The 20400-nt window shown below is 38.2% G+C and overlaps 1 protein-coding gene across 1 annotated transcript; it reads right to left on the reverse strand.

Annotated features, from left to right (window-relative positions):
* Positions 1-18030: 18030 nt before the first annotated feature.
* Positions 18031-19383, reverse strand: LOC133307870 (spermidine hydroxycinnamoyl transferase-like). Its single transcript, XM_061508425.1, has one exon. The coding sequence runs from the start codon at positions 19381-19383 to the stop codon at positions 18031-18033; it is 1353 nt and encodes a 450-aa protein (XP_061364409.1).
* Positions 19384-20400: the final 1017 nt, after the last annotated feature.

A 20400-nucleotide genomic window follows, 5' to 3' on the forward strand; every position in this document is an offset into this window, starting at 1 on the left:
CCATTTAAGGTGAATACGAACCCTGACTATGACTTGCAGTCATCTTTGTCACTCTGAAAGCTGGCATCAGTGAATCCTTTCACTGAAAGCTCATCCACCCCACCATAGAACAGAAACGCATCCTTAGTTCTTCTTAAGTACTTAAGGATGGTCTTGACTGCTGTTCAGTGACCCTCACCAGGGTCAAACTGGTATCTGCTCGTAATGCTCAAAGCATATGAGACATCTAGTCTCGTACATATCATGGCATACATGATGGATCCAATAGCCGAAGCGTATGGAATTCCATTCATGCGATCCTTCTCAGGCTGTGACTTAGGACACATAGCCTTGGAAAGATGTACCCCATGACTGACGGGAAGCAAACCCCTTTTCGACCCTTCCATGCTAAACCTCTTTAGCATCTTGTCAACTTACGTGGATTGAGATAAATCCAGCAGCCTCTTGGATCTATCTCTATAGATCTTTATACCAAGTATAAAGGTCGCTTCTCCCAAATCCTTCATGGAGAAGCTTTCTGAAAGCCAGTCTTTAGTTGTTTGTAATGAGGGGATGTTATTTCCTATTAGTAATATGTCATCTACATAAAGTACCAGGAAAACGACATTACTCCCACTAACCTTCTTGTAAACACAAGGTTCATCCTCGTTCTTGATGAAACCGTTACTCCTAACGACTTCATCAAAATGAATATTCTAACTCTGTGATGCTTGCTTTAGCCCATATATCGACCTTTGTAGTTTGCATACCATATGCTTTTGGTCTTTGGTTTCAAAACCTTCAGGTTGTGTCATGTACACTTCCTCCTTCAATAATCCATTCAAGAAGGCGGTCTTGACATCCATTTGCCAAATTTCATAGTCGTGATATGCTGTTATGGCAAGCATGATCCTAATAGATTTGATCATGGCAACTGGTGAGAAAGTCTCATCATAGTCAACTCCTTGTCTTTGACGATATCCTTTCGCAACCAACCTAGCTTTGTAGGTTTGAACGTTGCCATTTGCATCAGTCTTTCTCTTAAAGACCCATTTATTACCGATAGGAACTATTCCTTGCGGTTTTGGAACCAGGGTCCATACCTTGTTTTGATACATCGAATCTATTTCAGATTCCATGGCTTCAAGCCATTTAGAAGAGTCAACATCCTTGACTGCCTCCTTATAGTTACTTGGTTCATCATCCTCGACGGTTTGTTGATTCTCAATCACAAACCCATACCTCTCAGGTTGATGGATGACCCTAGCAGACTCGGGTTCCTCAATCTGTTCATGTGGTCCTTGAACTTCTTTAAGATCAATCTTACTCCCACTGGCTTCTTGAGAGACCAAATCTTTCTCAAGGAACTCAGCATTCTTGGACACAAACACCTTGTGTTCATCCAATGAGTAAAAGTAGTATCCCTTAGTACCTTTAGGATACCCCACAAATAGACATTTAGTACTCTTAGCACTAAGCTTGTCTGATGCCAATGTTTTGACATATGTTGGCGATCCCCATACCCTAAGGTAACTCAGGTTGGGTCTCTTACCATTCCATATCTCATATGGTGTGGTCTGAACAGATTTAGACGGTACCCTATTTAGAAGGTATGCCGTCGTGTCTATGGCATATCCCCAAAACGATTTTGGAAGTTGAGTCTCACTCATTATAGACCTGACCATGTCTAACAAGGTCCTGTTTCTTCTTTCGGAGACACCATTTTGGTGTGGTGTGTAAGGTGCAGTAAGCTGCGAGAAAATTGCATTTTCTCTCAGATAATCCTGAAACTCATGGCTCAGATATTCACCACCACGATCTGATCGCAATGTCTTAATCATCTTGCCACGTTGCTTCTCTACTTCATTCCAATACTCTTTGAATTTTTCAATGGCTTCGGATTTATGTCTCATCATGTACACATACCCAAATCTTGATTTATCATCAGTAAAGGTAATGAGATAGGAGTATCCTCCTCTAGCCTCTATAGACATTGGGCCACAAACATCAGAGTGAATGAGTTCTAATAACTCACTAGCCCTATGACTTCCAAGCCCTTTAGGCTTGTGACGAGTCATTTTCCCAGCTAGACAAGATTCACATTGTCCATAGGATTCCAAATCCATGGAATCTAGGTATCCATTTGCATGCATCCTAGACAATCTTGTTTCGTTTATGTGCCCTAGTCTACAGTGCCAAAGATAAGATTGATTATCTGTCCTAGGTCATTTCACATTTACATTGAGCACTTCAATTCCCATTTCCAAAACATATAAGCCATTTATTAAAGAAGCAGTACCAAAAAAAATATCATTCAAAATGATAGAAAATGTACCATCCCTAATAGTAAAAGCAAAACCATCTTGTTCTAAACAATAAATAGAAATAATGTTTCTAGAAATGCTAGGAACATAAAGACAATTATTCAAATACAATAAAAGGCCCGTAGGCAAAATGAGGTCGGTATCTCCATCAGCATGAGCAGCAACTCTTGCTCCATTACCAACGCAGAGGCCCACCTCGTTCTTCTCCAATCTCCTAGGGCTCCTAAGCACCTGAAACGTATTGCAGATATGAGAACCACAACCGGTATGCAATACCCATGAAGTCGGATTAGCACAAGAATAATTTATCTCAATTATGTAAATACCTGAGGCAGAAGCATCACCATGCTTCTTGTCCTTCACACTCTTCAGGTAGTCTGGAAAATTCCTCTTCCAATGGCCATTCTTGCCAACGGAAGCACACAGCATCGCTTTTGTCCTTGGGTGCACTCTTACCCTTCTTTTTGCCTTTCTTCTTTTTGGGTTTTCCTTTGGCCTTAAGGGAGTTGCCTTTAGCAAGCTCCTTACCCTTACCCTTGGCCTTATTAGGCCCACCAATCAGAAGAGCTTGTGTCTCATCCTTCTTGATAGACACTTCATCAATTGTTAACATGCTTAACAACTCAGGCAAGCTCACAAGCATCCCATGCATGTTGTAATTCATAATGAATGACTGAAGGAAGGTGGAAGTGAGGTGAGGACTAAGTCATTACTTAGCTCGGCATCCATCACGAAGCCTAGATTTTCTAGCTTCTCAATGACCCCTATCATCTTAAGAACATGACTGCTCACAGACATGCTCTCAGACATCCTGCATGAGAACAATTCTCTAGAGGCCTCATACCTCTCATGCCTGCCTTTAATATCATACAACTCCTTGAGATGCAAGATAATAGAGGGAGCATCTGTATGCTCATGTTGCTTTTGCAGTTCAGGCGACATGGATGCCAACATAATGCAGACTGTCATCACATTGTCATCCATGTGCTGTTTATGAGCTTCGACATCGAAACTTTCATAATCAGCTTCCCCTTCCTTAGGAGCTACGGGTAAGTCAGCATCTAGAACATAAGCAATGCCCTAAGAACAATTCTCAAGTTTTGGTACCAGTCGATAAAGTTTGAACCGGTCAGTTTGTTCGTATCGAGAATAGAGCGCAGTGACAGTGGATTAGTCATACTAAAATTGAAAAAGATGTAAAGATAAATTAATTAATATATATATTGTCATGTAAAGACTTTTAAATAATATGCCCCTCGGACTATTTTATCCAAGTCAATGACCCTTAAAATGTGACTTAGGGTTATTCTACTTTTAGATTTTACCTTAGTAGGATTTTAAGAGTGCGATTATTTATTTTAACCCTCGTCTGAGACCGCAAGATTAAATTAAATAATGGGTTGATCCTTATCAACAGTATCTCATACCTTCTCTTAACATTAGGTTGACAACTCCTTGTCACTTAGTGGTGCATCTCATGCAACCAACCTAGCACTATTACCCTAAGAACATAAGCCCGGCTGAGCCTGCAACTCATGCACTCAGTTAAGCACTAACCAGCACCCTAAGTGTCTTACACTTCTAATACTTCTCTCACTCAACGAAACAGTGGGTCCCAACTGAGTTGTGGAGCACCATTATTTAGAGGAGGTTTGAGTAATATTGGTGGTGGGAGGTGATCATGCGCTTAATAATTGATTCCTTTAAGGGTTCCTTTTATTTAGGATTTACTAAGTCTCATCAAACGCATATGTATTATTCTCATGCTAGTCGTAACCTATGTCAAACATCTATCGGATTACACTAGTCATAATTGGACGTGCACAATAAAGCATACAAACGCAATTTGTCCAATTCATGCATACTAGTCGTTTTAAGCCATAAAAGTATACATCCGCAATACACTATCTCATGCATACTAGTCGTTTTAAAACATACAAGCATATATAAATAAAACAGTTTTATTTGAGACGGTCATGGTGCTCGGGCATTCTTCCATCTTGCTCCTTAGGCCACGGCTTCTTCTCGTCTAAACGCCACTAGCCTAATTCTCTAATTACAAAATAATTAAAGAAACACCAATACATCTTTGGAGGGACAAATGAATATACAAAAATTTAAAATTCAAATTTATACCTCTAATTTAAAATTAAAGCCAAAATTCGAAATTTAAATCAAGCACCATGACTATCCCCTTCCAATTTGCACCTGAAAAGTTAGACAACTTGCAAGTACAAAATATCGAATATCACAAAACATGTTCATACATACGTCTTAACATTTTAACAATTAAAATATCATAATAAGAATCATGATTCAAATTTTCCTAATTTTTCTCTAAATGGCCGAATTATACATCAATTAATATAATTCAAATTTTGTTGACTCTTTCTCAAAGAACACAAATTAAACCACACATGCAGCCATCATACCCTATATGGCCGAACCATATATGCACATATATGATAAGTTTTGTCACAAAAATTTCATGCTATGCTCATGAACAATTCATACAAGCAAAGACACAAAATTATCAAGATCAAATGAACAAAATTAAGAACATTGATTTTTATTCATGTGACCGAGACATGCCTAGAACCATTCATGCATTTTGAAACAAAATCATGGAGAAAAATGAGAAAACAATCAAGGTACATAAAGTACCCCTCATGGCCGAATTATTCCCTTTCCAAAAAGGTGTTTCTTTTCAAAACTTTCACAAAGAAAACAAAACAAAACCATGAACACATATAGATATATGAACATAGCAACCACATTAACATGTTCATAAAACATAAACTTTACCAATTTAAAGCATTGTAATTCAAAATCCATATGCAAAGATTCAAGATTTAACTCTTTAAAGAACTTTTGACCGTAAATTTACATGAAAACATTAACCTTTAACGCTTAGAAGATTGAATTCAAACAATTCAAATGTAAAATATAATCTTGATCGTAAAGAACAAATTTTACAAACAAGGTACCATCACCCGTCGATAGTAAAGCAACCGGGCTCTAATACCACTTGAAAGAAAGGGCCTTGAAGGCCGTAGGCATGTGAGGATGAAAACAAAAATTTTTCAAAGCGGAATTAGACATACCAATTCAAGATACATGCTTTAGGACAGAATGTTACCTTGTTTGTAATTCAAAACTTGAAGATGATCAATGTTAGGCTTGAAGGTTCAAACCCTCTAATGTTGATCCATACCACCCTTTGTCAAGATGCAAGAACTGTTCTTGAAAACCACCAATCAAACACCAAAAGGAAGCAAACTAGGCGTGCCAATAGGAGAGGAAGGAGGCAAGGTTTCAAGGTATTTAGATGAGTGAATTTTCAGCAAGAAAATACACAAAAAGTGGCACATGAATTAGTAGAGAAGGAGGGCAGTTTTTTCTCAAAAATCATTAGAAAATAATGACCAAAAGGAAAGCACTTAAGGAGAGGAGAGAGCAATAGGTTTGAATCATGACCCAAAAATTGCACCTCAGATAACCAGAATTCACATTTAGACGGCTTCGCATACAACTTTTTATCCTTTAATATCTACAACACAGTCCTCAGATGCTCTGTATGCTCCTCTTCACTCTTAGAATAGATTAAAATGTCATCAATGAACACAATTACAAACTGGTCCAAATACGGTTTGAAAATGCGATTCATATAGTCCATGAATACCGCCAGGGCATTAGTAAGCCCAAAAGGAATCACCTGATACTCGTAGTGTCCGTATCTAGAACGAAATGTCATTTTAGGCACATCCTCTGGCTTAATCCGAATCTGATGGTATACGGACCGGAGATCAATCTTAGAAAATACACAGGCGCCCCTCAACTGATCCAACAAGTCATCAATACGCGGCAATGGGTACCTGTTCTTAACCGTAACTTTATTCAATTGCCGGTAGTCAATACACAGTCTCATGCTTCCATCCTTCTTTTTCACAAATATAACAACTGGTGCTCCCCACGGAGACACACTCGGTCTGATAAAATCCTTCGCAGATAGCTCCTCAATATGTTTCTTTAACTCAGCCAGCTCTAGTGGCGACATCTGGTATGGAGCCAAAGAAATAGGCCCCACACCAGGCAACAATTCAATCGAGAACTTGATCTCTCTCTCTCAGGTGGAAATTCTGGTATCTCATCAGGGAATACATCCACAAACTCATTAACCACCGAAATACTAGAAATCTCTATTTCCTTACCATCCACCAATCCACCCAAGAAAATATAACCTTGGTCCCCAGCCTTCAAGGCTTTAACAGCTTGGCACATAGACAGAAAAGGAGACGAACAAATTGAGGGCTTCTCGTGAGATAAAATCAACCTCTTGCCGCAGAAATCAATCATTGCGCAGTTTTGAGACAACCAATCCATGCCCAATATCAAATTAACAGAGGCCAGCGGCAAGATAATTAAATCAATAGTGTAACCCCTGCCTTCGTAGATAAACCCAACCTCTTTACAAATAAAGGAGGAATCACTAACCTCTCCTGTAGCAGTAGTAATACGCATAGGGGGAATCATCTGTGAGACTCTTAACTCCAACCCTTTTGCAACATATTCAACCACGAACGAATGCGTCACTCCCGAATCAAATAAGACAGACAAATCAATATTAGAGATAAAAATTGTACCTTTAACCAAATTTGGTGCCTTCTCTGTTTGCTGCACATTTGTAGTATAAACTCGTCCAACGGTAGGAGCAAATGGCAAGGCCTGCAGATTCGCAGCCTGCCCCGTATTACTGTAACACTCTTTGAAAAAATGCCCAACCTTACCACACTTGAAACAAGAATTTGGAGCCGCAGTACAAGGGCCCTGATGATACCTCTTACACTTCTCACATCAAGGATTAGAATTTCTGTCATTAAACCCGCTCCTCTGACCACCACCCCTCTTAAACTGACCCGGAGGCTGCCTTACCTGCAACCCCCTACCTCTATTATTATTCTAATGGTAGCCACCTCGGTTATTATTTTCAGAAGGACCAGATGTCCTCGAAGAACTAGACTTCGGATACCTGCTATAAACAGTTTCAACCCTTTTGCACTGGGTCACTAGATCAGCAAAATTTCTCACAGCAGTATTAGATATCCTCTTAGCAATTTTTTCATTCAAACCTCTCTGGAATTTAGCAGATAAAAACTCAGGAGTCGGCAACATACCCCCGTAGTTCGTAAATTTAACCAACTCATTAAATTTCGCCACATAGGTATCAACAGTCATGGTACCATGTACCAATTTATCAAACTCACCCTGCTTAGCTTCCCGAACATCCCTGGAAAAATATTCTTCATGAAATAACCTTTCAAATAATGCCCATGTCAGTTCTTCTCCCTAAATAGTAAAAGGGCGAGAGGCATTATACCACCACTCGTGGGCATCCCCCTCAAGCATATAGACAGAATAAAGTAATCTCTGGGGATCCTGACACCTCATAACCTGAAATATTTTCTCCATCCCCATCAGCCAAGTAGTCACTACCTTCGGGTCCCTTGACCCCTGAAATGCTGGCGGTTTATGTTTTCGAAAAGATATGAGCCTCTGCTCATCAGTACCAACAAATACCTGCCCAGCAACCCCAGAAGACTGAGGAATAATAGAAGGATCCACGGAAGGCTCTGGGATATACGTAAGATCAGTAGTGTGGTGACTAGCCTCACCAGACTGACGACTAGCCCCACTCCCTTTCTGGTGAGGTGTAACAGATGACGTACGGGTGTGAGTCTCTGTAGCCGTATGTGGAGGAGAATCATCCCTCCTATGTCGAGTCCTATCTGCCCTCATCTCATTCAAGAAGTCATGCATCATATCCTGATTATTTTTCATCAGGTTATCGGTCATTGTTCTATTTGCAGCAGTCTCTCCCTGCAGGGCATTTAGAACTGCAGTAATAGGATCTGATGCTGCTACACGACCTGCACCTCGTGTTCCACGGCGACCTCGTGCCCTACTCATGATATCTGTACATGTAACACAAAGGAATGAGCTGATCAGATCCACACTGAGGAATCACATATACATTAATCATAAACAGTTCACAGATAGCTATACAACACAAAATACAGTTATACATTATCAGAGTTCCCTTACAAAAGTGCTCTGATACCATAAAATGTAATAGCCCGTTGTACACCGGTATTGTTAACATTAATTATGATATTAAGCGCAGTTACAATCACAGCAGTTCATTTATAAAAATGCGAGTAAACTTTTTCCGTTCATTACGCGAGCGTTTAAAACAATAAAAACGTAATAAATAAAAGCTGTGACCATAACTGTAAACTATTTGCGGAATAATTATTTAAACTACTTTTATAACTTATTTTACTTCTCTCAAGTCACTAAGGGGTTCCCATAAACCCACTTAGCCAAAATCTTACTTTTGGGTTTTCTACCTATCCGAACATGGTTCGCTCTTTAATTTTCTGCGGACAAACCGCATTCTACAAGCCTCCCATCTTTTAGTATGTTATTCTAAACTTAATTACCTTTCTAGGAAGCTATCACACGAGTCATAAAGTTCTCGTTTCCTCCGGATATCGCCGTTTGAAGTTGGACTAGCAAATCTGCCAGCCAACCCCGAACAACACCAAACATCCTTCACTAAATCAATTACTTCAGAAATTACACTCAACCAATTGCTCTCACATTTTTATACAACAAACTAGACACCTCAATATTCAATTTTATATATCATAAACTTAATTTTACCGAGAAACGAAGTGGGAATAATTTTCACAAAACCGGTCCAGAACTGCCCAATATTCAGTAGCCCACTGAGCAGTCCGCGTTCTCTGCCTCCTACAGGCCGACGCCCAACCCTGAATTTTCTCAAATTTTAACACGAGATAGAGGACATCTGAAGATTCAAAACGGCATAAGGAATGTCCTTATCGGACCTATGTGGAGGGAGATAATCTCTCCCGAAGTTCGCCTAAATTATGCCAATTTCTAGAAAATTCGCCAGAGTTTCCTTTGTTTTTCCAAAAATCCCCAAATTTGTACAAGTGAACTATGACCTCAAATTGTACCTAATAATCATAGGGTGGCACACACAAGGACCAGAAATTCCTTGGGACTCTTACAACCCTTCACAGTTCATATCAATTTACTCAATTCACATCACATTGCTTACTTTGTTAATACTTAACACATTTAAATCATCAAGGTCTATTTGTATGCATTTTCTAAACATACACATAATCATAATCCTAAAATAGGCCTATTGCCCTTTCATCATATTACATGCTTCCAAATTACATCAAGTATTCATGTACAAATTACAACTTCCAAATGAAATATTACAATTTACAAACCATAGCCTTCAATTACAACATAATGAATAAACCTTAAAATGACATATGTAACTAGACTTAGGCAAAATGACATGAACAAATATGACAATGAATCTCCTTCTAAATACATATGCATTGTTCATGCCCTAAGTCTAGCCTAGGCCTAGTGGCCATCAAAGTGCAAAATATAAAGTCCTCCAGCTAATCATCCTATGGCCTTCTTGCCCGCCGCTCCTGCACCACTGCTACCTCCTAAAATAAAGCCCCCAAGACGGGGTGAGATATACGAATATATCTCAGTAACCCAGAGGTTCTGGAGAATACTCCACCCAATGGCTCACTTCGATGCATACAAATAACATAACATAACAGCTTTAAAATGGGATAAAGCAAGGGATTTAGTGAAATAGGGGGAGCATAGGGATACAAAATACGACGAAGTTGGAATGGTCGATGCCAAAACCACGCAACGTCCAGCCTAATGGCTCGGCATATAAGCCTATGGGTCTCAACCAAGGCGTGTTCCCAGAACATCAAACCAAGGCACCCTCCATCCATATCCACCCGAGACTTTCTAGTGTGCTCCTATCCGGATCACACACGACGACCCTAGGTCAACTGGAACTCCCTCACGGAGACGTATCCAGTGGAAGTTCGTAACGCCCGAAGGCAAACTGTCTACTGGCCAGAGACACGGTACATCCTATGTACCAACACACATACTATATGCATGAACATGTTATCCTACATTACTTACATACACTTCCTACCATTACCCTCAACGGGCATGGTGGAACACACAAGGGGATCAAGCCCCAGTATGAAGAGGTTACCTGTATAATCCTCTCAACGTAGCTCCACTGCAATATATATATTCTGAGCTCGTTACACAACAGAAATGCCTACACAGAGGACATTCCCAATCAACTCCCATTCAACAATTTCATGCCAATTCTCAAGCATAAATGCATGATTTAAAATACTCACCACAATCCCTTTGGTCCGGGACCAAGGGCAACCCACCGAGCTCACGGGTCAGGGTTCAAATCCACGTATAGCAACCTACAATGACCATATACGAATCGTCAGAACACGGCAATTCTATCAAAATACAAAAACGTCAAAAATCCTCCCCCACCCTAGGTAGGTTCGGCCATTTAGGTGCATTTTGACAATTTATTTTTCTTTATTTTCTTTCTCATTTTCTTAAGCATCCCTAGGTTACCGAAACACCATTTTAGGAGCCACTTTTCATTTTACATCATTCAAACCTCATTTTGCCTAATATTTTGCTCTAGGTCCAATTCCACAATTTCACACTATACAATATTTTTCCTTTGACTCTCCAACCTTCCAACCATCACACAATCCTTTTAATTACCATACTATACACAACACATCATCCAACCAATTTTTGCAACATCAATTCCTCTCTTTTCCTCTCTAGGCCGAAATGTACATAGGCACACCTGAAAGGATTTTCAATCCAATTCAACTACTCCACACCTCATACAATCCTATTATAACATCATACAACCATACAACAATCCAATTACACAATCCTAACACAATTCCAAAACATAAAGTCATGGCATCATCAAAATTTTCCAAGTTAAAATTATATTTTCACCAATACTTTTTATTGCATTTATAGCTCTAACACATCATTCTAAGACATAATCATCTAATACACATTTTCCATTTGAGCTCTCTAACAACACAAATCATCAAAATCAAGCTTAGGGTTCATGAAACTAAATCCATGAATCAAACCATTGAAATGCAAGGAAACTTACTCAAAAGCTTGGCACAAGGCTCCTCCAAGACATACTAAACCATTGGAGCATCAATCAACAACATGAACACAAATCTACAACAATGAGCCGCGGCCTTTGGGGAGGAATTTCTCAAAATCTAATGGTTTTCAAGGTTCAAGGATACCACCAATGGGTTTAGAAGATGATTTCCAACAAATTTCAAGTTAAGCTTTGATGGATTTGGTGCTTGGATGAGTGAGTTAAGTGAGGAAGAAAATGGAAGTGAAATGGGGTCTTTGGAGGGGGTGGCTCGCAAGTTTCACAAGGGGAGGGAGAGAGAAGATGATGAATAGCAGGGGAGCTTAGGTGGCTTAAGTGATTTTAAGTGAGGTGGGCCCCACAGCCACCTCACGCGATTTCAAACTAATTTGAATTTCCCTCCGATTCCACTAAACGTCCCTAAATTCACAACCTATTTAGAAACTCTAATTTTTAACATTAACCATTGTCCTTTAATTACCCTTGATCAGATGAATCCGGAGTTTTTCAGTCGTTCAGAGAAAATGTTGTTTTAAGCTGTTGCGCGCGCCGTAGGCACGCTTCCCCAAACTTACTTATTTCCACCAATTTTCATCAGAAATCATATTTCCTAGTTCTGTATACCATTTATAACTTGTATTCCAAACTTAGAGCTCAAAACTCAATCGGCACGCTTTACGGTGTAACTGTACCGCGGTATTTTTACCCGGTAAAAATACTGTTCACTGAATTTTCTGAAACTTTCCTAACCACTCAATTTTTCGTTCTGAATCCATTTCCAAGTTTATTTTTATCAACTCTATTTAGGAATACGACAACAAACTTCGCTTACCATTTTTAAAACTGCAGTTGCAAATCTTTACCAAAAATTCTGAGATTTTAATATGTTAAACTAGATATCACAAGCTTTCCAACAACATATTTTACGTCTCAATCAGAGTTGTATAACTCCGGTTATAATTTTCATAAAGTGACTGGTGCAAACTGAATTTCCAGCAACCATGACGCGACTTCAAACTAAACCTGAGAGGAAACCACTTATCCAATGGCTACGAAATTTTACAGGGGTGTATCTCTATTTGTTATCTACACAAAGGTCAAAACGGAACTCGATTTGAAGCTCTATAGCTTGAGATATCTAATATTTACTAAAACATGTTCATTGTTGTATACATATCCGGATATCATATCCGGATTTTCCATTAAGGGTAATTAAAGTGGCCAAAAATAGCAGCCAATCACGAAATTATCCATTAAAATTCCATCTTTCACCTAGATACATCTATCGCATCAACTTAGCATGCATTTTAACACTTAGGTTCATCAACCAACATTCAAGTTATTAAAATTCATAATTTTACATCTTCAAATCATGTTTTTCATGAAAACACAAAGGAAAGTGTTGAGGCATATACCCATGAGCTTCAAGACAACAAAGGGAAGGGACTTTGATGTTCTCGAGTCACTCTTCAGGTCTGTCTCACCACAAGCACGAAAATGACATGTTGAAAATGGGTTCTTTCACTACAAAGAGAGCTCCTTGATGATCCAATGTGTGTAAGTGGCTTAAACAAAAAAAACAAGGGGAGGCAGTCCTCACCCTCTCCAAACAGAATCCATAACATTCCAAGAAAAGGTTTTTGTCCTTCAAGATGGTGGCTTTCAAGAGTCTACAATGATGTATGTTTATGTGGTGAAGAAAAGTGAAGTCTTGCTTGATTTTTCATGAAAGAAGAGTGGTTTCTTGGGGAGGAAAGTGTATGAAAAAGGGGCTTAACATAAGGGTAGCAAGAGAGGCACGTAGAATGCATAGAATCTGCCCTAGGTTTATGTGTAAGTTCCTATTTATAAGCGCACTAATTTAATCCGTCAGTATTAGTTCTAATAGCTTCATTAATTATTTTTCTACCAAACTTTAGATTCTGAACCTAGATATTTTTCTAGGAATTATCATATTTTTCTTATAATTTTCGCAACACTTTGCCGGTACGCGTTTTATACGTAGCCGATATTAGTTCTGACATCACCGCTCATTATTCTTACTCTAAACTTGATTTATTTGACCTAGATATTTTCTAGAAATATTTATATTTTTATTATAATTTTTGGGATACTTCACCGGTACGCCTTTATACCACGAAGCAGAACCGGTATCTGCACTTTTTGTCAGAAAGGCGACTTTAAGCGTTATTTGACTTTCTAAATAATTATCCTATCATAATTATGCATAATCTTTGTCAAATCCCTGCTCCAGCATCGATAATCTTATTTTATTAATTATTTAGCGGTGCAATTTCTTACACTAACCTCATCTATGATAATCATATAATCAAATTAGCTCTCCAACTAAAATTTGCTAAATTGGAGTTGTTCCACTGATTGTTACTGCGTCAGCAGTCAAAAATAACAGATGAAAATCCACCTGTGTAGAATACTATCAATATGGATATCAAAATTCTTAGAATTTCATCCTTATTCCATTTATGACCCTAAGGTCTTCATCATAATCCTCTATTTTTAAAATTATCAAATTAGGGTTATTATATTAAGAATCAATGACTATCCCCACATACTAACACGAGACTTTTCAGTGTGCTTTTTCCTCACTCGCACACTTCCCAGGAGGTCACCCATCCCAGAATTACTGCAAGTCAAGCATGCTTAATTATGGAGTTCTTCTGTTCCAGGCTACTGAAAAAGTAGATGCATCTTGTTAGTATAGGTAGTACCAATTAATTCTTATAAGCTATCTCAAACTGTGCAGTCTCATACCTGCACAGTATTTGGAATCCTTCTCTTTTGGGTGTCGATTTGATTCATTCATGTAACCCCCCGCTGGAAGCCTGTCAGGAGCCGCTCCTTGTTCGTTCCTCTTTGCACCGGCGATCACTCTCCGCCCTCGTCAGCTCTCGAGATGTTATAGTGTGATCCCATTGAAGAGTGGATGAACTTTTTCCCCAGGTCGTAGCTTATATTGAGAACACCTTCTCAGCAATTCCTTGAATCATTTCCATGTAACACATAAGGACTCTCCTTCAGGCTGAATAAAGTTGGTGATGTCGTTCACCATCTGGTTGTACTTTGTCATGTGGAAGAATTGAGCTAAGAATTTTGCTGCTAAGTCATCCCAAGTACTGATGTTGTTTGCCGACTATTGACACTCCACTCTGAGTGCTTCCCCATTTAGAGAGAACTGAAACATCCGCAATCTAATTGCATCATATGACACTCCACTCCACTTGACAGTGTCGCATATCAGCAAGAATTTGTCAAGATGAGAGTGTGGATCTTCTAAGTCATCTCTCCCGAACTGATTCTGTTGGACCAGTGTCAGCAGTGCAGGCTTAATTTCAAAATTGTTAGCCACAACTGTAGGTCTCACAATACTAGATGTTGGCCTTGTGAAATTCGGTGTGAGAAACACATCCATCAGTTCTTCAGGACGAGGTTGTGGATTATTTCCTGCCATCTCTGGTTCTGCTATTGGTTGTGAACCAGAGGATTCTTTTTGCTTCTTTAGCCTAGTGAGTTTCATGTTCTTCTTTGCAGTCTTTTCGATCTCTGGATCGAATAGCAGAGAATCGGGACGAACTGTACCTCACCTAAAACAAGAAAAATAATTCAAAAAAAATAAAAAATAAAAATCCAATCTTAAAGATCGAAAGTTACGAATAATATTAGTGTAATTTAATCCTCGGTATCGATGCAAAAACTTGTTTCAATCACGATAAGTATATCGGTCATCCAAGTAATAAAGAAGTGAGTTAAGTTATCGTTCCTACGAGGATTAAATATGCCAATAATCATTCTCATTATTCCCCTTAATTTGGACATATCAAAAGGTTAGAGAAGAGTAATTTTTGAATAAAAGAAAAGAAAAGGCAATTGCAATTTAAATTAATTCAAACAAAGAATGCAAAGAACTTAAAAGTGGTTTTGAGAATGCAAAGACAAGAATGTAGCCAGGGTATATTTCACCTCTGACTCTCCTTATATGAATTAATTCAATTTATTAATATCTTGCCTCAATTAATTTAAACAATTCATTATCTAATATTTAATTGGTTAAATTCTAATTTCTTAAAGCTTTAACCTTTTAACCCAATTGGAACTCTAATGTCTTAGAAGTACCTTTCAAATTAAGCTTTAAGCACAATGAATTATGAAGTTCGCAATTCCTACAAGCCTATGTCTAGATCATGTAAGAATAGATGTTTATCCATATCAAGACTACGATCCCAATATTTCTATTGTGAACCCTAACCCTCTCTACTCCTACATGAGTGATCACTTCGTAAAAGAATTTTAACAATGAATTCAAGCTAAAAAAAAATTAACTACAGACAATTTATTAATAAACAAATTAGTCCAAAACAAGAATTCACGTTGGATTTATAACCCTAACTACAATAAAAACTTAGCCTAGCATAGTGCAAGAAACATAAACAAAGGATGAAAGAAAACAACAATCCATAATAAAAACTTGTTGATTAATCTCCAAGATTAAATTCTTGCTCTTTCTTTGCGTTCGTCTCCAAGAATCACCTTTTCTTTCTCTTCCAATCGTGCTACCAGTCCCTCAAAAGTCGTTCCTGAAGCCCTCTTTTGTTCTATTTTTATAGAAAGGTCCATGCACTTTTATTTTTTAACGTTACTCGATGTGTTACTCAATGAATCGAGTATTTTATTGAGATAAATTGTCCAGCTCGATGTGTTGCTCGATAAATCAAGCAAATCATCGAGATAAATTTGTCCAGCTCAACGTGTTATTCGATGAATCAAGCAAACCATCGAGATAAATTTGTAAAAATGGCTATTTTGATTTCTTCTTGCCGAATAAGTCGCTGGAACGAGAAATTTGGCGAGATGCAATGTATTATTAATCCTTTGGTTTGCTTTTAGCTTGAATCTTGACTTCCTTCGGCTCCTTGATCCATTAATGTTCCAATATGGCAATTTTGACCTGAAACCGATACATTTTGAAGTCAGTATTTTACCAAACATGAAAACTAGAAAAGTCTTTTGCATCTAACAATATTTGATATATCTTTAACCATTTACGTCAATATTTATCATACTTTTAGCCCTAATAACATAGTGTGTTTTACACCTATCACCATATAACACTCATGAATCATAAATTTGCATTTCTCATCAAACCTAACTTTCATGAATAACCATGAAACTTTAAAGGATATTAAGTTTCGTTACCTTAAACTCCAAGAAAGGTTAGAAGAAAGACTTTCCAAGCTTACATGAGCCAAGACTCTCTTCTTACACAAAGCTTCAAAAATGGCACCTCACTTTAGAGGGATTTTTCTCTCCACTCAAAGCTTCTCACGGAAAAATGGTAGATGATCCTTACGTGTTATGAGCTTCTAGGCAACTTTCATAACACAACTCAAGCATTTTAGTGGCTATTGCAAAAGTAGGGTTTTGAGCTCTCAAAATGGAGGTCCACGGCTAAGCAAGGAAGAAGTCTGGATGGAATGGATGAGACTTGGGAGAAATTAAGTGATTAAGTCACTTTAACTAGGTTTGACAAAAGTCAAACTTTTAAACCTATTCAATGACTAATATACCCTTCTTGTTTTGTCTTCTTCTAATCAACGCTTAGACCATCTAACATCATTTTAAACTCATGAAAGTTCACGAAACAACATTTCACTACATTCATTGTAAGTTTTGGGTAATTTTTGTATATTTGCAATTTTATTTCAAAAATTTCACTATTTGAACTTTTGTCCGAAAAAATACTTAAATTGGAAAAAAATAAATTGACCATTTATGCAATTTCTCATAAAAATGGAATAATCCTAATTACTCATTTTACTTATTTGAGTTATTATATCAATGGATTAAAGCAGAATCTTTTGTGCATTTCCTAATTATGTGACAAAAGAAATAAGACCTTGTGTGCATGATGTTAAGTTAAAATTCATTGGTGCACATGATCTTTGACATTAGTTGTATATCAACTTAATTATGTGTGTTTGCTGAAGTGCTGAATTCTGATTTTGTCGAGTTATTTTTTTTTTATAACATAAACTACAAAAATCATATTTTTATGAAACTAGTTATCAGATGATAAAGTTTAATTAAAGAAGTTTTCATAATTTTTTCCTTAATCTCATTATTCCCAGAAATTTTGTGAAGGTGGCTGCTCAATTGTAAATTCTATTTCGAACTAGTTAACTTTAAAGAGTCATAACTTAATTTATACAAATCATTTTTACATGAAAACTGTGCCATTGGAAAGCGAACTCAATAAACTTCCACACTCGACAATTTTAGAATTTTGTATTTCTATCCTACTCTCAGTTGATCATTGTGACTAAATGACTAATTACTCTGTTTCTAGATAGCAATTTTTGGATTTGCTCTATAATTGAACGTCTTGATTTTTGGGAAGAAGGGATTTGGTTACAAGCATTACAGGACAAGTTTGTTAAAAAACTAGACGAATGAATGCATAATCAAAATAACTAGTAAAAGTAAAATCATTAAACTTCAATATTTTAATTTTCTACGTGGTTAAGTAGATTTATAGAATAAAAGAAATTGCAGATAACATGTAAAACTTGAAGACAACAAGCTGAAGATAGTTTCCATGAGAATATTATTTCATATATCTTGGTAGAAGAGTTTCTTGAAAAGTTGCATATGTTCTATCTGGAAGTGCATAGACACAATAACAGATCCATCCCCCTCTGGGCTTTGAACAATCCATGCCGTATCATATGGAGACACAAATCCTTCACCAAAATACACAGGCTTTCCCCACCCAAAATCTGCTTCATACACGGACATGCTCATCCAGCTTACGATGAAAATGTTAGGACTCCCAAAATATGGGTCACTACTCCTACTTTGTCCTTGTCCGAAGAAGAAACCTCTTAAGGAATCAATTTTCTCCTGATCCAAAATAACATCTTGTTGTGACCTTATGTACTCATTTGTAAGCAAGTTAAGTGCATCCCTTATCTTCCGAGCAGCATAGCTGAATGGGTTTGATATGATTTCTCCAACGTAACATTTTGTTGTCACTGTTCGTGCCAAAGCATTCCCAAAGTAATTACGAGGGAGAGGAGGATTTAGTCTACTGCGAATATCAGCAATGATTCGAACCAGAGTTGGTTGATTGTCATCAAGTTCTCGAGCCTTGGATGCACATCTCCATATATGTGCAGCAATAGCTTCATATCTGCTATATGGTCTTGACCCATCTTTCTGGGATTGATCACTGGCTTTCTTCTTCAGCTTCTCAACTTCCTCTGATGTAAGTTTCAATGATGCAGCTGTTGTCTTTTGCTCAGTAATGCAATCAAAGGTTCCTAGTATGAATGGGGGAGGCTTCAACTCAGGGTGATCAAAGCGTGGTGCTAATGGTGAGAGTGGAAATTTGAGTATTGTTCGATCTAGAATTGGCATTTCATGTGGTGCTAATGTATCTCCTCGAGCCAGCTTTGCCCATGAGTTTATGAATTGAATAGCACCAGTCCCATCACACAAAAGATGAGAGATAGCAACACCAATGGCAAGGCTTTGGTCACCATGGAATCTTGTGAGTTGTACTAGAAACAAGGGAAGCTCCTCAATAGGTTGAGTATAATCAATGGTTGGAATAAGGTCCTTGATGGGCTGAGTAGGTGAAAAATCTCCATATTCATTCAATGTTTTAGTGGTTTCAGCTTCAAGCAATGTAACTCCCTTTGCATTACAATCCACTTCCATTCTTCCACATTCATCAATCCAGCACAATCTGCCAGCAACTGGATAGTAATACACTAAAATATCACTGAGAGAGGTTCTCATCCTCTCGATGACATCGTGGTGATTGTGTTTTGGTTTGTAAACGTAGATAGTGGGAGTATATGCTGGACTATGCTCGGCAAGATCACTGTCAGAAAGCCATAAACGACCCTTTGGAGTTGGCTGATTTGGGATAACAGTGTAAGAAGCAATATTTGTTACCATTTTTGTGAGCACAGGCTATGGCTTGAATCTTGATGTGTGTAAATGCTTCATACCTTTGTCCCTTGCAATATATATATATATATATATATATATAAACACACACAGTGACATAAGAATTTCTTGAAAAGTTGCATATGTTCTATCTGGAAGTGCATACACACAATAACAGAGACATCCCCCTCTGGGCTTTGAGCAATCCATGCCGTATCATATGGACACACAAATCCTACACCAACACAAGCTTTGGTCCCATCCCAAAATCTGCTTCATACGCGGTCATGCTCATACAGCTTACAATGAAAATTTTAGGATTCCCATAATATGGGGCACTCCTACATTGTCCTTGTCCGAAGAAGAAAACCCTCAGGGGGCGTTTGGTTGAGGAGAAATTCTTTGAATACTAGGGAAATGTAATTGATAGGGAAATGGTAGAAAAGTGAGTTTGGTAGGAAAGTGTAAAAAAAGTTGTTTGGTTGGAAAAAAAATTACTGGGCAAATTGAGTGAAATTTCCTGAATCCATGTTTGGTTGAAGATAAAATATTGATAAGAAACCAGGTAAAATTACAAAATGCACCCTTTACGTTATTAAGTGGGTCCGCAAGATTTGGTGCATGCATTTATTACCGGATGCTGACAACATAAGAAGACAAGAGATCATAATTCAGGGTATCAACTAAACATGATATACTACATCATCCAAAATGGTGGAGATGAGTCACTTGTCCGTGCGGTTCGTTGGGTTTTGGAAGCTTGGAATAAATAAAAATTATGAAAAGGGGAAGTGGCTGTGGGTGGCAGGAGGAGGGACGGTGGTGGAGATGGCTGAACGGTTGTGGGCTGCGGTTGGAGAATGGGTCGGGGAAGGAGATGTGGTGGATGTGAGAGAGGTGGGTGGTGGCGGTGAGGGGTTTTCGATCAAGAAGGGGTTGTGGTGTGGTGGTCCTTGCCGCCGAGCTTGGAGGACCGGTGGTTGATTGCTATGGAGGAAGGTGACCGAATGGGTTTGTGGGTCGGTG

Source organism: Gastrolobium bilobum, unplaced genomic scaffold (genome assembly GCF_033153095.1).
Source record: "Gastrolobium bilobum isolate Gb01-03AN ecotype WA unplaced genomic scaffold, APGP_CSIRO_Gbil_v1 utg15118, whole genome shotgun sequence".
Classification (NCBI taxonomy): Eukaryota; Viridiplantae; Streptophyta; class Magnoliopsida; order Fabales; family Fabaceae; genus Gastrolobium; species Gastrolobium bilobum.